Source organism: Salvelinus sp. IW2-2015, linkage group LG32 (assembly GCF_002910315.2).
Source record: "Salvelinus sp. IW2-2015 linkage group LG32, ASM291031v2, whole genome shotgun sequence".
NCBI lineage: Eukaryota > Metazoa > Chordata > Actinopteri > Salmoniformes > Salmonidae > Salvelinus > Salvelinus sp. IW2-2015.
The window spans coordinates 19,652,964-19,676,643 of NC_036871.1; the positions used below are offsets into that span (position 1 = coordinate 19,652,964).

Here is a 23,680-nt window from a genome sequence, read left to right on the forward strand (position 1 = left end):
GAGTCCTTTGGTACCAGTGATTATGAAGAAATCGTCTACACAGGACCTGACCCAGAAGTAACCAGAAGAGGCCCCTTCTATGAAACCATAGTTAGGAAAGATAACAGAAGAGGCGAGAAGAGACCAGTACCTCAGCGCACTGACGCTATGGTAAGAAAATATAATGGAAGGCTTGAAGACAGAGCCCAAGCAGTGCAATACTCTTCAAGAAGGGTCCTACGCACATTGGCTGCTGAATATTTGAATGTCCCAGGCCGTGTTCCTCAGCCGTTGGATCACCCATCCTACAGTCAGCAAGATGGAATTGCTGAGGACCGCCTATGAATGAGCCCATCAGTACAGGAGATAACCCTGCTAATGATGGTGAGTCTGAAGTACAGATGGAAGCTGAAGATATAGAATGTGGAATGACAGTCATGTGACCCTGACTCTCAGCTGAAGTCAGAAGATCCCAAAATTGAAGTCAGAAGTGGTCTTCTTAGGAGGCTAATCAGCCGTGTCGACGCTCCCAGCTTGGGTAGGAGGACCGTGTAGACAACTGATGATTTGAAGAGAATAACCGGTTGGTCCTTCTAGAATATGTGGACATCTATAAGTACCTAGGTGTCTGGCTAGACTGCAAACTCTCCTTCCAGACTCATATCAAACATCTCCAATCCAAAATCAAATCGAGAGTCGGCTTTCTATTTCGCAACAAAGCCTCCTTCACTCACGCCGCCAAACTTACCCTAGTAAAACTGACCTTCCTACCGATCCTCGACTTCGGCGATGTCATCTACAAAATAGCTTCCAATACTCTACTCAGCAAACTGGATGCAGTTTATCACAGTGCCATCCGTTTTGTTACTAAAGCACCTTATACCACCCACCACTGCGACCTGTATGCTCTAGTCGGCTGGCCCTCGCTRCATGTTCGTCGTCAGACCCACTGGCTCCAGGTCATCTACAAGGCTATGCTAGGTAAAGCGCCGCCTTATCTCAGTTCACTGGTCACGATGGCAACACCCACCCGTAGCACACGCTCCAGCAGGTGTATCTCACTGATCATCCCTAAAGCCAAAACCTCATTTGGCCGCCTTTCCTCCCAGTTCTCTGCTGCCTGCGACTGGAACGAATTGCAAAAATCTCTGAGGTTGGAGACTTTTATCTCCCTCAACAACTTTAAACATCTGCTATCTGAGCAGCTAACCGATCACTGCAGCTGTACATAGTCCATCGGTATATAGCCCACCCAATTTACCTACCTCATCCCCATACTGTTTTTATTTATTTACTTTTCTGCTCTTTTGCACAACAGTATCTCTATTTTCACATGATCATCTGATGATTTATCACCCCAGTGTTAATCTGCTAAATTGTAATTATTCGCTCCTATGGCCTATTTATTGCCTACCTCCTCATGCCTTTTGCACACATTGTATATAGATTCTCTTTTTTTCCCCCCTACTATGTTATTGACTTGTTTATTGTTTACTCCATGTGTAACTCTGTGTTGTTGTCTGTTCACACTGCTATGCTTTATCTTGGCCAGGTCGCAGTTGCAAATGAGAACTTGTTCTCAACTAGCCTACCTGGTTAAATAAAGGTGAAATTAAAAAATATATATACAGTGGGGAGAACAAGTATTTGATACACTGCCGATTTTGCAGGTTTTCCTACTTACAAAGCATGTAGAGGTCTGTAATTTTATATAGGTACACTTCAACTGTGAGAGACGGAATCTAAAACAAAAATCCAGAAAATCACATTGTATGATTTTTAAATAATTATTTGCATTTTATTGCATGACATAGTATTTTGATACATCAGAAAAGCAGAACTTAATATTTGGTACAGAAACCTTTGTTTGCAATTACAGAGATCATACGTTTCCTGTAGTGACTAGGTTTGCACACACTGCAGCAGGGATTTTGGCCCACTCCTCCCTACGATCTTTCTCCAGATCCTTCAGGTTTCGGGGCTGTCGCTGGGCAATACGGACTTTCAGCTCCCTCCAAAGATTTTCTATTGGGTTCAGGTCTGGAGACTGGCTAGGCACTCCAGGACCTTGAGATGCTTCTTAGGAGCCACTCCTTAGTTGCCATGGCTGTGTGCTTCGTGTCGTTGTCATGCTGGAAGACCCAGCCACGACCCATCTTCAATGTCTTACTGAGGGAAGGAGGTTGTTGGCCAAGATCTCGCGATACATGGCCCAATCCATCCCCCCTTCAATACGGTGCAGTCGTCCTGTCCCCTTTGCAGAAAAGCATCCCCAAAGAATATGTTCCACCTCCATGCTTCACGGTTGGGATGGTGTTCTTGGGGTTGTACTCATACTTCTTCTTCCTAAACATGGCGAGTGGAGTTAGACCAAAAAGCTCTATTTTTTGTCTCATCAGACCACATGACCTTCTCCCATTCCTCCTCTGGATCATCCAGAGTGTCATTGGCAAACTTCAGACAGGCCTGGACATGCACTGGCTTAAGCAGGGGGACCTTGCCGTGCGCTGCAGGATTTTAATCCTGACGGCGTAGTGTGTTCTAATGGTTTTCTTTGAGACTGTGGTCCCAGCTCTCTTCAGGTCATTGACCAGGTCCTGCCGTGTAGTTCTGGCTGATCCCTCACCTTTCTCATGATCATTGATGCCCCACGAGGTGAAATCTTGCATGGAGCCCAGACCGAGGGTGATGACCGTCATCTTGAACCTTCTTCCATTTTCTAATAATCGTGCAACAGTTGTTTCCTTCTCACCAGCGCTTGCCTATTGTCCTGTAGCCCCATCCCAGCCTTGTGCAGGTCTACATTTTACCCTGATGTCCTTACACAGCTCTCTGTCTTGGCCATTGTGGAAGAGGTTGGAATTGTTTGATTGAGTGTGTGGAACAAGTGTTTTTATACACGGTAACGAGTTTAACAGGCTGCAGTTAATACAGGTAATGAGTGGAGAACAGGAGGGCTTCTTAAGAAAAACTAACAGGTCTGTGAGCGCCGGAATTCCTTTACTGGTGGTAGGTGATCAAATACTTATGTCATGCAATAAAATGCAAATTAATTATTTAAAAATCAATACAATGTGATTTTCTGGATTTTTGTTTTAGATTCCGTCTCTCACAGTTGAGTGTACCTATGATAAAAATTACAGACCTTCTACATGCTTTGTAAGTAGGAAAACCTGCAAAATCGGCCAGTGTATCAAATACTTGTTCTCCCACTGTATATAATAAATAATTCACCTTCTTAGATACAGAATAGTTACTCCACCATTAACTTGATTGTTCAGGATTTTCTTTGTCTTCAACTTGTGTTGTGTTTCGGGGTCATGCTAGTCGTAAATCTTGGTTGCAGCACGTGGTAAAACTTAGTCTGATATTGTAAATTCTTAACTCACATGTTTTTATAACCTAGAGTAGAAAGGGGTCCCTTGGGCGTAGCTAGCTTTGGGCGTAGCTAGTTACAAGGCAAGGTACTAAGATTTACTATGATCTCTTTTAGACAACTAAAATCACAGTCTTATCATTCTCTTTCATATGGATATTCTCTACACAACATAAAGTATGTAAACAATCCATATACAGTTGAAGTCGGAAGTTTACATACACTTAGGTTGAGTCATTAAAACTTGTTTTTCAACCACTCCACAAATTTCATGCTAAAAAACTATAGTTTTGGCAAGTCGGTTAGGACATCTACTTTTGCATGACAAGTCATTTTTCCAACAATTGTTTACAGACAGATTATTTCACTTATATTCACTGTATCACAATTCCAGTGGACAGATGTTTACATACAAGTTTACATACACTAAGATGACTGTGCTTTGAACAGCAAGGAAAATTCCAGAAAATTATGTCATGGCTTTAGAAGTTTCTGATAGGCTAATTACATAATTTCAGTTAATTGGAGGTGTACCTGTGGATGTATTTCAAGGCCTACCTTCAAACTCAGTGTCTCTTTGCTTGACATCAATGGGAAAATCTAAAGAAATCAGCCAAGACCTCAGAAAAATTAATTGTAGACCTCACAAGTTCTGGTTCATCCTTGGAGCAATTTCAAATGCTGAAGTACCACAGTTCACCTGTACAAACAATAGTACGCAAGTATAAACGCAGCCGTCATACCGCTCAGGAAGGAGAGCCGTTCTGTTCTAGAGATGAACATACTTTGGTGCGAAAAGTGCAAATCAATCCAGACAAAAACAGCAAAGGCCTTGTGAAGATGCTGGAGGAAACAGGTACAAAAGTATCTATATCCACAGTAAAACGAGTCCTATATCGACATAACCTGAAAGGCGCTCAGCAAGGAAGAAGCCACTGCTCCAAAACTGCCATTAAAAAGCAGACTACGGTTTGCATCTGCACATGGGGACAAAAGATCATCTTTTTGGAGAAATGTCCTCTGGTCTGATGAACAAAAAAAACTGTTTGGCCATAATGACCATCGTTATGTTTGGAGGAAAAAGGGTGAGGCTTGCAAGCTGAAGAACACCATCCCAACCGTGAAGCACGGGTGGCAGCATCATGTTGTGGGGGTCTTTGCTGCAGAAGGGACTGGTGCGCTTCACAAAATAGATGGCATCATGAGGTAGGAAAAATTATGTGAATATATTGAAGCAACATCTCAAGACATCAGTCAGGAAGTTAAGCTTGGTCGCAAATGGGTCTTCCAAATGGACAATGACCCCAATAATCTTCCAGTTTGTGGCAAAATGGCTTAAGGACAACAAAGTCAAAGTATTGAGTGCGCATGACAGCCTGACCATGAGTGTATGTAAACTTCTGACCCACTGGGAATGTGATGAAAGAAATAAAAGCTGAAATAAATCATTCTCTCTACTATTTTCTGAAATTTCACGTTCTTAAAATAAAGTGGTGATCCTATCTGACCTAAGACAAGGAATTTTTACTAGGATTAACTGTCAGGAATTGTGAAAACGGAGTTTAAATGTATTTGGCTAAGTGTATGTAACTTCCGACTTTAACTGTACATTATGAAAACTCTTCAAGATACAATGTTTCGTTACAAAATCCTAATTTACTTTCAATAAACATCATAAAATAATACTTACTTATTTCATATTCTATTATATACAGTGGGGCAAAAAAGTATCTAGTCAGCCACCAATTTGTGCAAGTTCTCCCACTTAAAAAGATGAGAGAGGCCTGTAATTTTCATATAGTACACTTCAACTATGACAAGAAAAATGAGAAAAAAATATATCCAGAAAATCACATTTTAAGATTTTTTTATGAATTTATTTGCAAATTATGGTGGAAAATAAGTATTTGGTCACCTACAAACAAGCAAGATTTCTGGTCTCACAGACCTGTAACTTCTTCTTTAAGAGCTCCTCTGTCTCCTCCACTCGTTACCTGTATTAATGACCTGTTTGAACTTGTTATCAGTATAAAAGACACCTGTCCACAACCTCAAACATCACACTCCAAACTCCACTATGGCCAAGACCAAAGAGCTGTCAAAGGACACCAGAAACAAAATTGTAGACCTGCACCAGGCTGGGAAGACTGAATCTGCAATAGGTAAGCAGCTTGGTTTGAAGAATCAACTGTGGGAGCAATTATTAGGATGAAGACATACAAGACCACTGATAATCTCCCTCGATCTGGGGCTCCACGCAGACGATTTCACCCCGTGGGGTCAAAATGATCACAAGAACGGTGAGCAAAAATCCCAGAACCACACACAGGGGACCAAGTGAATGACCTGCAGAGAGCTGGACCAAAGTAACAAAGCCTACCATCAGTAACACACTACGCCGCCCAGGGACTCAAATCCTGCAGTGCCAGACGTGTCCCCCTGCTTAAGCCAGTACATTGTCCAGGCCCGTCTGAAGTTTTCTAGAGAGATTTGGATGATCCAGAAGAAGATTGGGAGAATGTCATATGGTCAGATGAAACCAAAATATAACTTTTTTGGTAAAAACTCAACTCGTCGTGTTGGGAGGAAAAGAATGCTGAGTTGCATCCAAAGAACACCATACCTACTTGTAAGCATGGGGGTGGAAACATCATGCTTTGGGGCTGTTTTTCTGCAAAGGGACCAGGACGACTGATCCGTGTAAAGGAAAGAATGAATGGGGCCATGTATCGTGAGATTTTGAGTGAAAACCTCCTTCCATCAGCAAGGGCATTGAAGATGAAACGTGGTGGGTCTTTCAGCATGACAATGATCAAACACACCGCCCGGGCAACGAAGGAGTGGCTTCGTAAGAAGCATTTCAAGGTCCTGTAGTGGCCTAGCCATCTCCAGATCTCAACCCCATAGAAAATCTTTGAGGGAGTTGAAAGTCCGTGTTGCCCAGCAACAGCCCCAAAACATCACTGCTCTAGAGGAGATCTGCATGGAGGAATGGCCAAAATACCCAACAGTGTGTGAAAACCTTGTGAAGACTTACAGAAAAAATTTGACTCTGTCATTGCCAACAAAGGGTTATATAACCAAAGTATTGAGATAAATTTTTGTTATTGACCAAATACTTATTTTCCACCATAATTTGCAAATAAATTCATTAAAAATCCTACAATGTGATTTTCTGGATTTTTTTTCTCATTTTGTCTGTCATAGTAGAAGTGTACCTATGATGAAAATTACAGGCCTCTCTCATCTTTTTAAGTGGGAGAACTTGCACAATTGGTGGCTGACTAAATACTTTTTTGCCCCACTGTATTGTCCCAAAGTCCATTAATTTGATGTTCTGTAGGTTTTTCGGCTGTAAACTCTTCCTAAGGCACACAGACATTCCAGTCTCTCACATTAGAGAACATAATGGTGTTGGGCTGCTGCCCTATAATTTACGATGGGCGTGAGATCATTAAAAACCCCACCTCCATACCTCTCCCCCTCTATCTGTAGAACTGTGATGCACTGTAACCTGATCCTCACAGGCCAGTCATGACACCTCCTTTGTTTCCCGCATATCTGGCCTAACTGTTGCTTCTGGCCGAGATGACCTAAGGCAATGCCGGCGATGACAAAGAAGAGGAAGGAAAAGAAACTCCAAGCTAGGCTGAAAAGACAGGCTACATGGCCTCTTCTTCCTAGTATCCTGATGGCTAAGGTCAAATCACTGGGAAAAAAACGTTGTGATCTCAGAGCAAGGCGTCAATCGCAGAGGGACATCAGGGAATGCTGTGTCTTTGATTTTACTGAGGCGTGGCTTAGGGACAATACACTCAAATTTCTGATAAGAGTCGGGGGGGGGGTGTATGTTTCCTCATAAACAATTCCTGGTGTACCGAAGTTGAAAACATCGAGACCTCCTGTTCACCCGACCTGGAGTTTCTGATGCTGAAATGCTGACCCCACTATTTGCAGATGGAAGTGTTTTTATCACGACTGTGTACTAGAGGTCGACCGATTATGATTTTTCAACGCCGATACCGATACCGATTATTGGGGGACCAAAAAAAGCCGATACCGATTAAATCGGCCAATTTTTTATTTATTCATTTATTTATTTGTAATAATGACAATTACAACAATACTGAATGAACACTTTTATTTTAACTTAATATAATACATCAATCAAATCAATTTAGCCTCAAATAAATAATGAAACATGATCAATTTGATTTAAATAATGCAAAAACAAAGTGTTGGAGAAGAAAGTAAAAGTGCAATATATGCATGTAAAAAAGCTAACGTTTAAGTTCCTTGCTCAGAACATGAGAACATATGAAAGCTGGTGGTTCCTTTTAACATGAGTTTTCAATATTCCCAGGTAAGAAGTTTTAGGTTGAGGTTATTATAGGAATTATAGGACATTTCTCTCTATACCATTTGTATTCCATATACCTTTGACTATTGGATGTTCTTATAGGCACCTCTCCTCGCCCCTACCTGGGCTCGAACCAGGAACACATCGACAACATCGAAGCATCGTTACCCATCGCTCCACAAAAGCCGTGGCCCTTGCAGAGCAAGAGGAACAACTACTCCAAGCCTCAGAGCGAGTGACATTTGAAACGCTATTAGCGTGGATCCCGCTAACTAGCTAGCCATTTCACATCGGTTACACCAGTCTAATCTCAGGAGTTGATAGGCTTGAAGTCATAAACAGCGCAATGCTTGAAGCATTGCGAAGAGCTGCTGGCAAACGCACTAAAGTGCTGTTTGAATGAAGGCTTACGAGCCTGCTGCTGCCTACCACCGCTCAGTCAGACTGCTCTATCAAATATCAAATCATAGAATTAATTATAACATAATAACACACAGAAATACAAGCCTTAGGTCATTAATATGGTCAAATCCGGAAACTATAATTTAGAAAATAAAACGTTTATTCTTTCAGTGAAATACGGAACCGTTCCGTATTTTATCTAACGGATGGCATCCATAAGTCTAAATATTCCTGTTACATTGCACAACCTTCAATGTTATGTCATAATTACGTAAAATTAGTTCGCAACGAGCCAGGCGGCCCAAACTGTTGCATATACCCTGACTCTGCATGCAATGAACGCAAGAGAAGTGACACAATTTCCCTAGTTTAATATTGCCTGCTGACATGAATTTCTTTTAACTAAATATGCAAGTTTAAAAATATATGACTTCTGTGTATTGATTTTAAGAAAGGCATTGATGTTTATGGTTAGGTACATTCGTGCAACGATTATGCTTTTTTTTCGCAAATGCGCTTTTGTTAAATCATCCCCCGTTTGGCGAAGTTGGCTGTCTTTGTTAGGAAGAATAGTCTTCACAGTTCGCAATGAGCCAGGCGGCCCAAACTGCTGTATATACCCCGACTCTGTTGCACAGAACGCAAGAGAAGTGACACAATTTCCCTAGTTAAAAGAAATTCATGTTAGCAGGCAATATTAACTAGATATGCAGGTTTAAAAATATATACTTATGTATTGATTTTAAGAAAGGTGTTGATGTTTATGGTTAGGTACACATTGGTGCAACGACAGTCTTTTTCGTGAATGCGCTTGTTAAATCACCCGTTTGGCAAAGTAGGCTATGATTCAATGATAAATTAACAGGCACCGCATCGATTGTATGCAACCCAGGACAAGCTAGATAAACTAGTAATATCATCAACCATGTGTAATTAACTAGTGATTATTTTAAGATTGATAGTTTTTTACAAGATACGTTTAATGCTAGCTAGCACCTTACCTTGGCTCCTTGCTGCACTCATATAACAGGTAGTCAGCCTGCCACGCAGTTTCCTCATGGAGTGCAATGTAATCGGCCATGATCGGTGTCCAAAAATGCCAATTACCGATTGTTATGAAAACTTGATATCGGCCCTAATTAATCGGCCATTCCGATTAATCGGTCGACCTCTACTTTTTTCCCAAAAAACAAGCCTGAAACTCTTTCTAAAGACTGTTGAGATTTAGTGGAAGCCCTATGAACTGCAATCTGGGAGGTTTTCCCTTCATATTAAACATGACAGCCATTGGAAACAGTGGTGGGCTGAATTTTATTTTTTCTGGATGGTTTGTCCTCTGGTTTTTTCCTGTCATATCAGTTCTGTTATACTCACAGACATAATTTTAACAGTTTTAGAAACTTTTGAGTGTTTTCTATCCAAATCTACCATTATATGCATATCCTAGCATCTGGGCCTGAGTAACAGGCAGTTTACTTTGGGCACGCTTTTCATCCAGACGTCAAAATACTGTCCCCTAGCCCAAAGAGGTTTTAACACAGGGTCCTCGGTCCTGTGTCGTACTCCCTGTTCACCCACGACTGCGTGAATTTGCACAACACCAACTCCATTTTCAAGTTTGCTGAGGACACCATGGTTGTAGGCCTGATAACCAACAAAGACGAGTCAGGCTATAGGGAGGAGGTAAGTGAATTGGAATTGTGGTGTCATGAAAACAACCTCTTCCTCAAAGTCAGAAAAACAAAGGAGTTGATTGTTGACTTCAGGAAGTTCCTCAGCATTCACATCACCAAGGACTTGTCATGGACCAAAACCACCACAACTCTTGTCAAGAAAACGCAACACCATCTCTACTTCCTAAGGCGGCTGAAGAAATTTGGCATGCTGCCCCGAGTCCTCTCCAAATACTACCACTGCACCATCGAGAGCGTCCTGCTCTGATTCTCCACACAAGCATCCCCTCCTTCCCCAATACACGTGTAAATATTGTACTATAAATTGTGCCTTTCTGTATTATACTTATGCTCCAATGTTTAATCTATACTACTGCCATTTACTGCATGTTCGTCTTCTTTTTTTTACTATTTCATTTTACATGTCGTTGGACGATGTTTACCATGCGTATCCCATACGACTAATGAAACTTGAAACTACTTCACCACCTACAGAGGATCATCCTCTACAGCTTCTACAATCACTATCGTTGCCTCATCTCTATAGAGGGACATTTGACTGGTGCATCGTGGTAGGAACTGAACTGAGATCATTTACTGCACTCACATTTTTTATTGGGTACACAGTTTATAATTATTTTTGTATTACAGTATTGGACAAAACTGTATAATTGTGAATGAATGGTCATTACGGTTGTGATACTCTGTTGTTGTGCATTGCGCTTGGAACATACAGTTGCAAGAAAAAGTATGTGAACCCTTTGGAATTACTTGGATTTCTACATAAATTGGTCACAACAATAGACAAACACAGTGTGCTTAAACTAATAACATACAAATTATTGTATTTTCCTTGTCTATATTGAATACATAATTTAAACATTCACAGTGTAGGCTGGAAAATATATGTGAACCCCTAGGCTTATCACTTCTCCAAAAGCTAATTAGAGTCAGGACTCAGCTAACCTGGAGTCCAATCAATGAGACGAGATTGGAGATGTTGGTTAGAGCTGCCCTGCAATATAAAAAACACTCACAAAATTTGAGTTTGCTATTCACATGAAGCATTGCCTGATGTGAACCATGCCTCGAACAAAAGAGATCTCAGAAGAACTAAGATTAAGAATTGTTGACTTACATAAAGCTGGAAAGGGTTTACAAAGTATCTCTAAAAGCCTTGATGTTCATCAGTCCACGGTAAGACAAATTGTCTATAAATGGAGATAGTTCAGCACTGTTGCTACTCTCCCTAGGAGTGGCCGTTCTGCAAAGATGACTGCAAGAGCACAGTGCAGAATGCTCAATGAGGTGTGTCAGCTAAAGACTTACAGAAATTTCTGGAACATGCTAACATCTCTGTTGACGAGTCTACGATAAGTAAAACACCAAACAAGAATGGTGTTCATGGGAGGTCACCATGGAAGAAGCCACTGCTGTCCAAAAAAAAACATTTCTGCACGTCTGAAGTTCGCAAAAGAACACCTGGATGTTCCAAAATATTCTGTGGACAAATTAAACTAAAGTTGAGTTTAACTATGTGTGGAGAAAAAAAGGCATAGCACACCAACATCAAAAACTCATCCCAACTGTAAAATATGGTGGAGGGAGCATCATGGTTTGGAGATGCTTTGCGGCCTCAGGGCCTGGACAGCTTGCTCTCATCAACGGAAAAATGAATTTCCATGTTTATCAAAACATTTACCAGGAGAATGTAAGGCTATCTATCTGCCAATTGAAGCTCAACAAAAAGTGGGTGGTGCAACAGAACAACGAAATAAAACACAGAAGCAAATCAACAACAGAATGGTTTCAACAGAATAAAATACGAAAATATGAGTTACAGACAGAATTCTAAATGGATAAAAAAAATAACAATCTCAGCCATCTACAATCAATACCACATAATGACAAACGGATAGATTTTCAAGCCAATTTAAGTCAAAACATAACTAGGCAGCTCAGGAACATTCAATGTCGTCTTGGTAAGTAACTCCATTGTATATTTGGCCTTGTGTTTTAGGTTATTTTTCTGCTGAATGGTGCATTTGTCTCCCAGAGTCTGTTGGAAACCAGGTTTTCCTATAGGATTTTGCCTGAGTTTAGCTCTATTCTGTTTATTTTTACCCTAAAAAACTCCCTAGTCCTTGCCAATGACAAGCATGCCCATAACATGATGTAGCCGCCACCATGCTTGACAAAATGAAGAGTGGTACTCAGTGATGTGTTGTGTTGGATTTGCCCCAAACATAACACGTTGTATTAAGGACAAAAAGTTGTATTACTTTAGTGCCAAACAGGATGCATGTTTTGGAATATTTTTTATTATATACAGGCTTCCTTCTTTTCACTGTCATTTAGGTTAGTATTGTAGAGTAACTACAATGTTGTTGATCCATCCTCAGTTTTCTCCTATCACAGCCATTCAACTCTGTAACTGTTTTAAAGTCACCATTGGCCTCATGTTGAAATCCCGGAGCGGTTTTGTTCCTCTCTAGCCACTGAGTTAGTAAGGAAGCCTGTTTCTTTGTAGCGACTGGATGTATTGATACACCATCCAAAGTGTAATTAATAACTTCAACATGCTTAAAGGGATATTCAATGAACACTTTTTTTTACCCATCTACCAATAGGTGATCTTCTTTGTGGCATTAGAAAACCTCCCTGGTCTTTGCGGTTGAATCTGTGTTTGAAATTCACTGCTCGACTGAGGGACCTTACAAAAAATTGTATGTGTGGGGTACTGAGATGAGGTAGTCATTTAAAAAATCATGTTAAACACTATTATTGCACACAGAGTGAGTCCATGCAACTTATGTGACTTGTTAAGCAATTTTTTACTCCTGAACGTATTTAGGCTTGCCAAAACAAAGGGGCTTGCCATAACACTTATTGACTCAGACATTTCAGCCTTTCATTTTATATTAATGTATAAAAAATAAAATCAACATAATTCCACTTTGACATTATGGGGTATGGTGTGTAGGCCAGTGACACAAAATCTCAATTTAATCCATATGAAATGCAGTCTGTACCACAACAAAATGTGGAAAAAGTCAAGGGGTGTGAATATTTTCTGAAGGCACTCTAACCTGTAACACTGGGGTAAAGTGATTTGTTCTTGCAATTTGTAGTCTATGACATTTCAGATGTACATATGATAATTTTTCACGAAGTAGTTTGGATGTAGTGAACAATTCTTTTCAAAGTAACTTTAATTATGTAAATGATATATTTGTTTAGCTTTAGTGCAGCTTTATAACTTCTTCCAGTGTGAAATAGTTGCTAGGTTGGTAAACTTTATTTTCAGAGTAGCTTCCCCAACACTGTTTCTTGTCTTGTGTATTTGTGTCTAGTCACCTAATCATCTAACCTTGCTGTAGGAAGCAGTGACCTTAAACCTAAACTGGATGTACAGTGGGCACGGTGATATCATACCTCCTGTCCCAGGGCTATTGAGCTGTTTTGGTCAGCTCCAAACTATAAAAAGAGCCTACCCTTGATTTCCCGGCAGCACTGCTTGATTACCATTGTCTCCGGCCAGCTGTAAAGAATACCTACAAAAATGCACATTATCTACTCTCTCAGGCGTGTCGGATTTCCTCCCGCTACAAATTACCCTTATTAATTATGGATCAGCTCTAAGAGCCCTCTCTCTCTCTAGCATTCCACCGGAGGACATTTTACAGGAGTGTTTTTTTGTCAGGTCTTAGACTCTGTGTAGTTTTGTGCCTTAATGGACACTGGAATGATACAATCAGTCATTAATGTACGAAATAGTAGAAACCAAAAGATGAAGGTCAGGGGGAAAAAATACATCCTTGACCATGGATTAACGACATCTACTCCTATTTCACACATGCCCCAAAAGTGATTTTTTTTCACTACTAATGGACCAAAAATGTGAATCTATTTTTAAGGATTAGGATATCAAGTGCAAAACTATCTTGCTTTGCCAGATATACCTCTTGGTGGCAGTGTAGACTCAGTCAGTCACAATGCTTAGCCTTCCTTTAATTTCTCTCCTACAATACACTCCACTTCTCTCTCTTCACCCCCTCTTTCAAATGACAGGGCGCTCACTTATCATTTACTAACCATGATGAGCATACAGTGAAGAGCCTTCAGCGAGAGGAAATAGCTGAGGAACAGGTCCAAACAGCCACTGGTGTTTACTGTTTCTGCTGGTCACATTTGGTTTATATTCCAGAGACTGCCTCTCTTCCCTCCACATAACTTAATTCCCCTTGGTTTTTACATCTTTTTGCACTTACAGCTGCTTGTGGAACTTTTAGAGACCAAATGTATTCCTCAACGTGACCTCTTCAGCATATCCACCTACTCCCCCAACTAAGCGCTTGAAAAGAAACATCCCTGAAAGTGTTGGTGAAAAATTACAAAATCATTCACAAAAAATTGTGTATGATGCTAATATAGAATCCAAGCAGACTGTTATGAATAAAAGTAAGATAGAACAGAATAAAAAACAAAGAACACTTAAGTTGTTAAGTTGATTCAGATAATCAACTTAACACCTTTTCTCACAGTGTGGGATAAAAATGATTTGACGTACGCCGGAATCCACTGAAAACATTTTTTTGAATAAGGCCCTTGATGTTGATTTGTATCAGTAGCTAGGGCTAAGAAGCATATTGAATACATTTGTTTTTTGTGTTGCGAAAACAATACCAGACCAAAACACTAGAATTATGAATATCTTAGCTTCTGTGGCTATAGAAGATTGCATTGTTTGATCTTTGTAACTGACATACATTATGATTGTGATTTTTTATTTCTTTGTATTTTTGGGCCCAGTTCTTGGAGCAGTGGTACATGACCCCCAAACAATAAATCTGAGTCCGCACAGGAGAACTTTCTGGACTAAGGGCAAAGTATTTGCAGAATTCCAGAGTGTAAACAATACATCTGTGTCGGCACAGGAGAACTTTCCAGACTAAGGTCAAAGTATTTGTCAGTGTCAATCTTACTTGTGTCAATCTTACCTGTCTGTAAATGTAAGCAGAGTTTGCTGGACCAGATCGCCTGAAAACGCAGGTTGCCTGACAACTCGGTAGATCAGAGGCTGGCAACTGGAGCAGAGAGGATTGTGGGGGCCAGAAGTGAACAGGATAGCATCAATCTCCATCTTCTCATCAAAGGTGCTCAGTTTGACAGCTGTCACCCTTTTTTCGGTGTGCACACGTAGAGTGAGGGGCACATCACAGAAGACGTGCTGTGGACCCATGTCAAGAGACTCGTCTGTGTCTGTTATTAGCTCGATGTTGGCGATCGCCTGGTCATCTGTAGAGACAACACGGTGGACAATAATCACCTGTATTATCAAGCAGTTCCAGAGTAAAATGCATATGCTTATCCCTTTATTTATTCATAAACACCTAGAAAAAATACTTGGTGTGACTTGACATTACCTGCTAAGATGAACAGCCAAAGAATTATGATTCAGGTAGACACAATGCGTGTATTGTATTGTGGAGAGTTTCAATAATTGCTAAATGTATGCTGTTTTCACCCCATGTTCAAGAATGGCCTTTTTCCCTTCACTCAGATTACAACCTCCCACTTTCGGTTATTTGAAAATGAAAACATCTCCAAAATATCGCTATTTTTAAAACAAGCAATAGAAAGCTGGTTGCAATTTCAGTTTAATCCACCAGAAAATACAAAAGGAATATTAGAATAAATATTATGGTTATACTCAAATATATTAATTTATTTAAAAAAAATAGGAATGCACGATATATCGGTGAACATATCGGAATCGGACAATATTAGCTAAAAATGCCAACATCGGTATCGGCCCGATGTCTAGTTTAATGCCGATGTGCAAAGACGATGTCAAAGCTGACGTGCATACCTATATAACGTAGGTACATGACGTAATGACGCCACGTAAAATTTGTGCTACATGTGCAACACAGCATTTCTAACCTAGCCCACAATGTCTGCTGTGTAGATCGAGCAGTCAACAAGTCGAGCAGTTATTTGAAAGAGTTAGAACATTTCAGCGAGACAACTCAAAGGTGAAATCCATTAACGCCAAGATAATGGAATCCATTGCTCTTGACAATCAACCGTTCTCTGTCATGGGTGATGTTGGCTTTCGCGACTGGTCGAGCACACTACCAAGTGCGCTATTTTTCAGATGTTGCCCTACCGGAGTTACAAAGTAATAGCGTCACTGCAATTAGCTTCACGGCATACTATGGAACGCCATTTAGGTCTTTGCGTGTCAAAGAAGATACACATCAAATAACACTATTTGACAATAACACTACTTGACGGGTTAAATAAGCTTATAATTTGACACATCAAATAACACAGTTCTATTATAGAATGTTGTGTTTTCTGAATTTGCACATGCAAGCCAAGTGCCACCACCACTATCAGTAGCACTGTCAAAGCTGTACAAAAAAAGTCTGCAAACAAGCAAACACCGGCCATGAACGATGTGTTTACAATACCGCGTTGGTAATAAAGCATTATTTGTTCGACCGCAACTTCTGGGGTAGCTAGCTAGCTTTAGCTTGGTACCTAGCTAGCACCAATACAACCAGCCTGAAAACAATGACCAGTAGAAATTGCAGTCATTTTCATTATTCTTAGCAATGATTAAGGAATCCGTGTGAATAAGTATTAGCTAGGTAGCCAGTTGTTGTTCGCCTATTGAAATTGAACTTCAGTTCATGAAAATAAATATCTAGCCAGCTACTTAACCCTGTTGCCCAAAGCTAACAGGCTTAGGCTTGACCGGACTGGGTTATGTGTTGTGAAGCTAGCCACAATAAGGATGACACCCACAGTACACAACTGTGAAGAATTAACGCAAATATTAGCGTTGTAGCTCTTATCGTGGGACTGTGACTGTGTCACCCCCCCCAATCAGCCTATTGTATGTATTGTGTGTATTGACATTCATATTGCACTGTGCAGCTTTACCTAAGGATTGGGGATCAATTAAATGGGGTATCAGTCTACTCAATACCCAATATATTTTTTCCCAACATCCTCCTCAGAGTTATCAGACTCCAAAACATCCACGCAGTATTGTTTTTCCTCTGGAATAGTGTTCAATACACAGAGTAGGTTGACAATAGATGTGGCTCAATTCAGTTGTTTCACATGATCTATTCAATGATGGCATAATTCTACTATTTGTATTCATTCGCATCACTGTCAAGGACATACTTTTATTTTGAAGGCTAACCAAATAGTGTTATTTGACGTGTATCTGTTTTGACATGCAAATACCCAAACGGCGTTCCATAGAAATCCAGGTTGAGAATGAAACAACTGAACGAATGAACAACGAAACAGCAAAGCAAAGTGAAAGAAATAGGTTTTGATTATGTTTTACTGGTAATGGGGATATACGTAAATGCCAACAAAATAACTTGTTGGTCAGTGTGGTGTGTGTGTGTGTAACCTTTATTTAACTAGGCAAGTCAGTTAAAAACAAATTATTATTTGCTGCCTAGAAGGCCAGCATCACGGAGTCGCCTCTTCACTGTTGACATTGAGACTGGTGTTTTGCGGGTACAATTTAATGAAGCTACCAGTTGAGGACTTGTGAGGCGTCTGTTTCTCAAACAAAACACTCTAATGTACTTGTCCTCTTGCTCAGTTGTGCATCGGGGCCTCCCACTCTTCTTTCTATTCTGGTTAGAGCCAGTTTGCGCTGTTCTGTGAAGGGAGTAGTACACAATTTCTCACATGGAATAGCCTTCATTTCTCAGAACAAGAATAGACTGAAGAGTTTCAGAAGGTTCTTAGTTTCTGTCCATTTTGAGCCTGTAATCGAACCCACAAACGCTGATGCTCCAGATACTCAACTAGTCTAAAGAAGGCTAGTTTTATTGCTTCTTTAATCAGGACAATAGTTTTCAGCTGTGCTAACATAATTGCAAAATAGTTTTCTAATGATAAATTAGGCTTTTAAAATGATAAACTTGGATTAGCTAACACAACGTGCCATTGGAACACAGAAGTGATGGTTGCTGATAATGGGCCTCTGTACGCCTATGTAAATATTCCATAAAAAAATCTGCCGTTTCCAGCTACAATAGTCATTTACATTAACATTAACAATGTCTACACTGTATTTCTGATCAATTTGACGTTATTTTAATGGACAAAAAATGTGCTTATCTTTCAAAAACAAGGACATTTCTAAGTGACCTAAACTTTTGAACGGTAGTGTATGTAGCTTGTTTTTGTCCCAGGTTCAGGAATGGCCACCGTGAATCCCACCGTGAAGTATGGAGGAGGTGTGATGGTATGGGGGTGCTTTGCTGGTGAGATTGTCAGTGATTTATTTAGAATCCAAGTCACACTTAACCAGCATGGATACCACAGCATTCTGCAGCAAAATACCATCCGCTTAGTGGGACTATTATTTGTTTTTCAACAGGACAATGACCCCAAACAAAGGGCTATTTGACCAAGAAAGAGAGTGATGGTGCTGCATCAGATGACCTGGCCTCCACAATTACCCAACATCAACTGAATTGAGATGGTTTGGGATGAGTTGAACCGCAGAGTGAAGGAAAAGCAGCCAACAAGTGCTCAGCATATGTGGGAACTCCTTCAAGACTGTTGGAAAAACATTCCTCATGAAGCTGGTTGAGAGAATGCCAAGAGTGTGCAAAGCTGTCATCAAGGCAAAGGGTGGCTACTTTCAACAATCTAAAATCTAAAATATATTTTGATTTGTTTAACCATTTTTGGGTTACTACATGATTTCATATGTGTTATTTCATAGGTCTGATATCTTCACTATTATTCTACAATGTAGAAAATAGTAAAAATAAATAAAAACCCTTGAATGAGTAGGTGTGTTCAAAGTTTTGATATATATATATATATATATATATATATATATATATATATGCTGTTGGAGACCACTAGAATGAACCCGGGACCCACCGGCTGAGACGTATGTGACCCACACAGTGAGGCTGTCAGGGACCACAGGGTGGAGGAAGCGCAGCATCAGGACGCAGCCCTCGGTTTCAGGGCAGGGAGACGTCACGTTGGCATCATACAGGCTGAGTTCTGGACTCCAGGCCTGTAGGCTGGGCTCACATGGCTGGTATACATCTGGAGGGCCTGTAAACACACACACACACATCTTGTTTTACAATATAATATAAATAAATAAATATGCCTTTTGGGATGCAACTAAAAAAAGGGCACAGTTACAACTGATCTAGCAGATCAACCCAGTATCACAGATTATTGTGAAATAGACACAAATTGCTTATTGGAAATTTGTGAGAGGCACATGAAAAAGCAGTACACATTTCTGTATACAATGCATTTCAATCAAAGATTGAAGACAGAAACGATAGGAGGGAGGTTGGTCAGGGAGGACAGCTGGGCGTATAACGTGACCGTCTAGCAACCCAAATGTTGTGTGTTCGGATCACGTCATGGACTTCTAATTAGCAACTTTGTAACAACTTACTACTTTTTAACAAATTAGCTAGAATGCTAGCTAACCCTAACCCTAACCTTAACCCTTTAATTACTTAGCTAGCATGTTACCTAACCTTAACCCCTAGCTTACAGTAGCTAATGTTAGCCACCTAGCTAACGTTAGCCACAACAAATTGGAATTCATGTAATCTTCATGAATGTGTTATGAAAGAAGAAAATTGTGTAATACACACAAAATGTGTTGTGAAGATGCATTTTAAATGTAACCTTTATTTAAATAGGCAAGTCAGTTAAACCTCTCTGGGATCGTTCGGGATGCTTGCGCCCCACCTAGCCAACAGCCAGTGACATTGCAGGGCGCCAAATTCAAACAACAGAAATCTCATAATTAAAATTCCTCAAACATACAAGTATTATACACCATTTTAAAGATAAACTTCTTGTTAATCCAGCCACAGTGTCCGATTTCAAAAAGGCTTTACAGCGAAAGCACACCATGCGATTATGTTAGGTCAGCGCCTAGCCACAGAAAACCATACAGCCATTTTCCAAAGAAGGAGAGGTGTCACAAAAGTCAGAAATAGCGTTAAAATTAATCACTAACCTTTGATGATCTTCACCGGATGGCACTCCCAGGACTCCATGTTAGACAATACATGTGTGTTTGGTTCGATAAAGTTAATCTTTATGTCCAAAAACCTAATTTGAAATTGCCGCGTTATGTTCAGAAATGCATTGTCTCAAACAAAACATCCGGTGAAAATGCAGAGAGCCACATCAAATTACAGAAATACTCATCATAAACATTGATGAAAGATACAAGTGTTATACATAGGATTAAAGATATACTTCTTGTTAATCCAGCCACTGTGTCCGATTTCAAAAAGGCTTTACGGCGAAAGAACACCATGCGATTATGTTAGGTCAACGCCTAGCCACAGAAAACCATACAGCCATTTTCCAACCAAGGAGAGGTGTCACAAAAGTCAGAAATAGCTGACCCCATAGACACAGGATATTGGATAGGCGATCACTTAAAAAAACTACAAACCTCAGATTTCCCACTTCCTGGTTGGATTTTTCTCAGGTTTTTGCCTGCCATAAGACATGTTATACTCACAGACATTATTTTAACAGTTTTGGAAAATTCAGAGTGTTTTCTATCCAAATCTACTAATTATATGCATATTCTAGCTTCTGGGCCTGAGAAACAGGCAGTTTACTCTGGGCACGCTTTTCATCCAAACTTCCCAATGCTGCCCCCTATCCCAATTAAGAACAAAAAACAACTGTCCAGTGAAAACCTCACTTTTAAAAGTTCATATTTTGTTAACTCATACCCAGATAATGTTTTTGACTAGTCCTATAATCATATTTGTGGCCAAAGCATAAATTGGAGATTTTTTATTTTTTTTTAACAACCCCAAACTTCTATCTCAAACAGACCGTTTCAAAAATGCTTGCTATTTCCTCATAGAGGATGAAGTCATCCTCCTGAGGAGGATGAACTGGCCAATCAGCGGTCTACTCGCATGAATATTTTTAATGACCGGTATATGCCCACACCATTCTGTTGTTGGGGTATGCAGATACTATTCCAACACAGAAAAGCTGCTTTTTAACATACTTAATTACCATTGTTTGGAAGGAAAACTATTTCACTCATATTGTAATTAATTATAGGCCATATTTTATAAAAATCTGTAAACACTGGACTGTTACCGTTAACTGATGACATACAACTTACCTGCCCAACCACAGAGGTAAAATGCAGCAAGGTTATTAATTGGTTTAAAAGGTAGGCACTTTACATTCTTCTTTGTCTTTAAATGGGACATCAGCAGTTGCTACATCCATTTTTGTACATATAAATCAATTATATGTACCCATTGATTTTTTGAAGAATATAACTTCAACTGCCGTACCCCATCAGAACCCAAAATAGAACCTTTTTTACTCCAATGTTTATAAACAAAGTAAATGGGAAAAAAATACTATATAGCCTAACAAAACACGGTTCAAACTATAATGCTGATATCATGGATGATCGGTCCTTGCATCCACAGCTCTAAGCATTTGAGAGTAGTTACAGTTTTTCCAGCCCCATCCATCAGCTTTTTACCGAAACAGGTAGTACACTTAATTGTTTCTACTGCTGATTGACACTTTAAGTAGTGTACTATCTCTCAGTTTGTTTTATGATTCCGAATCACTAAAAAACCATTACTGTACTATTATTAAAGAAGAGGGCTCCTGGAGAGTGCCAGTGATGTTCTGAGGAACATCACTGGAGAGAGCTTGGGAAAATCACACAACCTGGCTGTGGACTGGACTGGTCTTCTCCAAGCCACCCTCTAAAACACAACATACCCAGGTGCAATTTCGCACAGGAAAGAAATCCATGCCTTAACAATGTATAAAGCATGTTCATTTCCTCTGTGGTACAAATGGGAAAAGTAGCAGGTAGTATGTCTCAGCAGAGCACTTAACTAAACTGTTGGATGGTGAGAGGGACAGAGCCTGCAGCGGTAGCCCCAGCCAGCTAATGCCTGAACATCCACAGCTTCCACAGCTTCTGCTATTTGCACCCAATGTGGCTCCTTCACATGTGTGGATTTTTTCAGGGTAAACATCAGCACGCCAAGTCAAACCATAAAACTAAATTGGTCAGATAAACAGAGAAAGGCCTCAACACAGGGCCAGATTAATCGTTGTATCAGATGTGGCAAACGGCTCCCACAGGAAAGCCTAGTGCTTCAAGATCTTAGTGTATCATCCTTCCTGCTTTCAGCAACTTAACAATGCCACTACTTTTCCCTTTCTCAAGTATAAATAGACTCCCCAGGTTTGGAAATGCATGCTTGGGTTTCAGTGGAGGAACACATCAAAGGGAAGATCTGTTTCTGTGAAAAGAATGAGGTATACAGTATGTTGTATGCACTTTTTATTAATTCAGTCAATGTTTAAAACTTAACTAAATCAATTTAGAGGCCTAACAGTTTAATTAATTTGTAAAAGGGTAACAATGGTACTGGGGTGGAACTGGGGTGACTTGTTTTCATATAGGCTGCGATCTAATGCAAGGTGCGTTGTAGCGAAGTGCACTATTTTAATGGCAATTTACACTTGAACCAACATGTGCAGCGTTTACCATGAATACGATCTTTGCAAACATCTTTGAAAATGCCTTTAAAAAAACTGCAAAAAAATTGTCAGATGTATAGTGATTGCATTTAATCCCGCCCTAATCAACCTTAACTTGTTTTCCTGTTAAACCTAGAATCTGCAGTTAAAACAAAAGCAAAACGGACACCCGCCTCTGTTTTTGTAAAAAGCTGAGGTATGAGCCTTGAGAAATGTAACCACTCTCAAATTCAGAGTCAGAGCTATGGATGCAAGGACTGACCATTCATGTTATCAAAATTATCGTTTTAACCATGTTTTGAGGTTATAAAGTGTTTGTTTACATTTACGTTGTTTACAAACATTGGAGTATTATATTTTGGGTTCTGATGGGGTACAACAGTGGAACTAAGCTTATGAGGCATTTATAAGTTATATTCTTCAATAATCAATGGGTAAATATAATACATTTATTTATGTCCAAAAATTGATGTAGCAACTGCAGATTTCCCCTTTAAGGGAAAGGAACACAGCCACCTCGCTCTCCAACCAATTTCCATTTCCCTTTTAGTCATGTAGCAGACGCTTTTATCCAGAGTGACATACAGTAATGTGTGCATACATATTCATATTTTTCATATGTATCATTTAGGGGCAAATTCATTAAAGAGGAAATTCAGCAACTCTTAGAGGAACGTTGAAATTGAAAAAAGTGCTTCTTTATTGTTAAACATAAAACCAACGTATTCCGTAAAAAGTTTTACAGACTGAGAAATATTTTTTTTCAAAATGGCCTCCAATGGGTTCAGGGACCAATCACATGGGAATACAAAACATAATTTCATTTGTCAATGAGTTGCATTTATTTTCTTCTTTGCAACTCATTTACCAATCACATAATGTTTTGTTTTTTATTCCCATTGTGATTGGTCCCTGAACCCATTTGAAATATACAAAAGCCTCTTTTATTTTTAAATCTGTAAAACTCTTGATTTCCTGTTCTAAATTAAGTTCTCAAGACCCACGAGTGAACACCTGGCTTACACATGGACAAGCAGGTAAGATGACTCTCTTCCCCCCATAAATTTCACTACAGTATACAACAATAGCCAACAGACTGTGTCTCTCCCCAGAACTGTGGATTCCACTCTCCTCTCCTGGACAATGCTGTAATTGTCTTTATCGTCATTAAAGTAAAGCATGGGAGAATAATCACCACCTCCTGTTTTTTTTTTCAAAGCACAAATTCCATCTGAGGATTTCCACATATTTGGGTGGAATTTCTAAAACGTTTTATAAACGTCATGTCAAAAG

General features: G+C 39.8%; 1 protein-coding gene across 1 annotated transcript in view; it reads right to left on the minus strand.

Annotated features, from left to right (window-relative positions):
• Positions 1 to 23,680, minus strand: part of pappa2 (pappalysin 2) — an 87,568-nt gene that overhangs the window by 39,911 nt on the left and 23,977 nt on the right. Inside the window, exons 7-8 of the mRNA XM_023977839.2 lie at positions 18,731 to 18,913; positions 14,791 to 15,088 (exon numbers count right to left, since the gene is read on the minus strand). Coding sequence (XP_023833607.1) covers positions 14,791 to 15,088; positions 18,731 to 18,913 — 481 coding nt within the window. The remainder of the gene's footprint in view (positions 1 to 14,790; positions 15,089 to 18,730; positions 18,914 to 23,680) is intronic.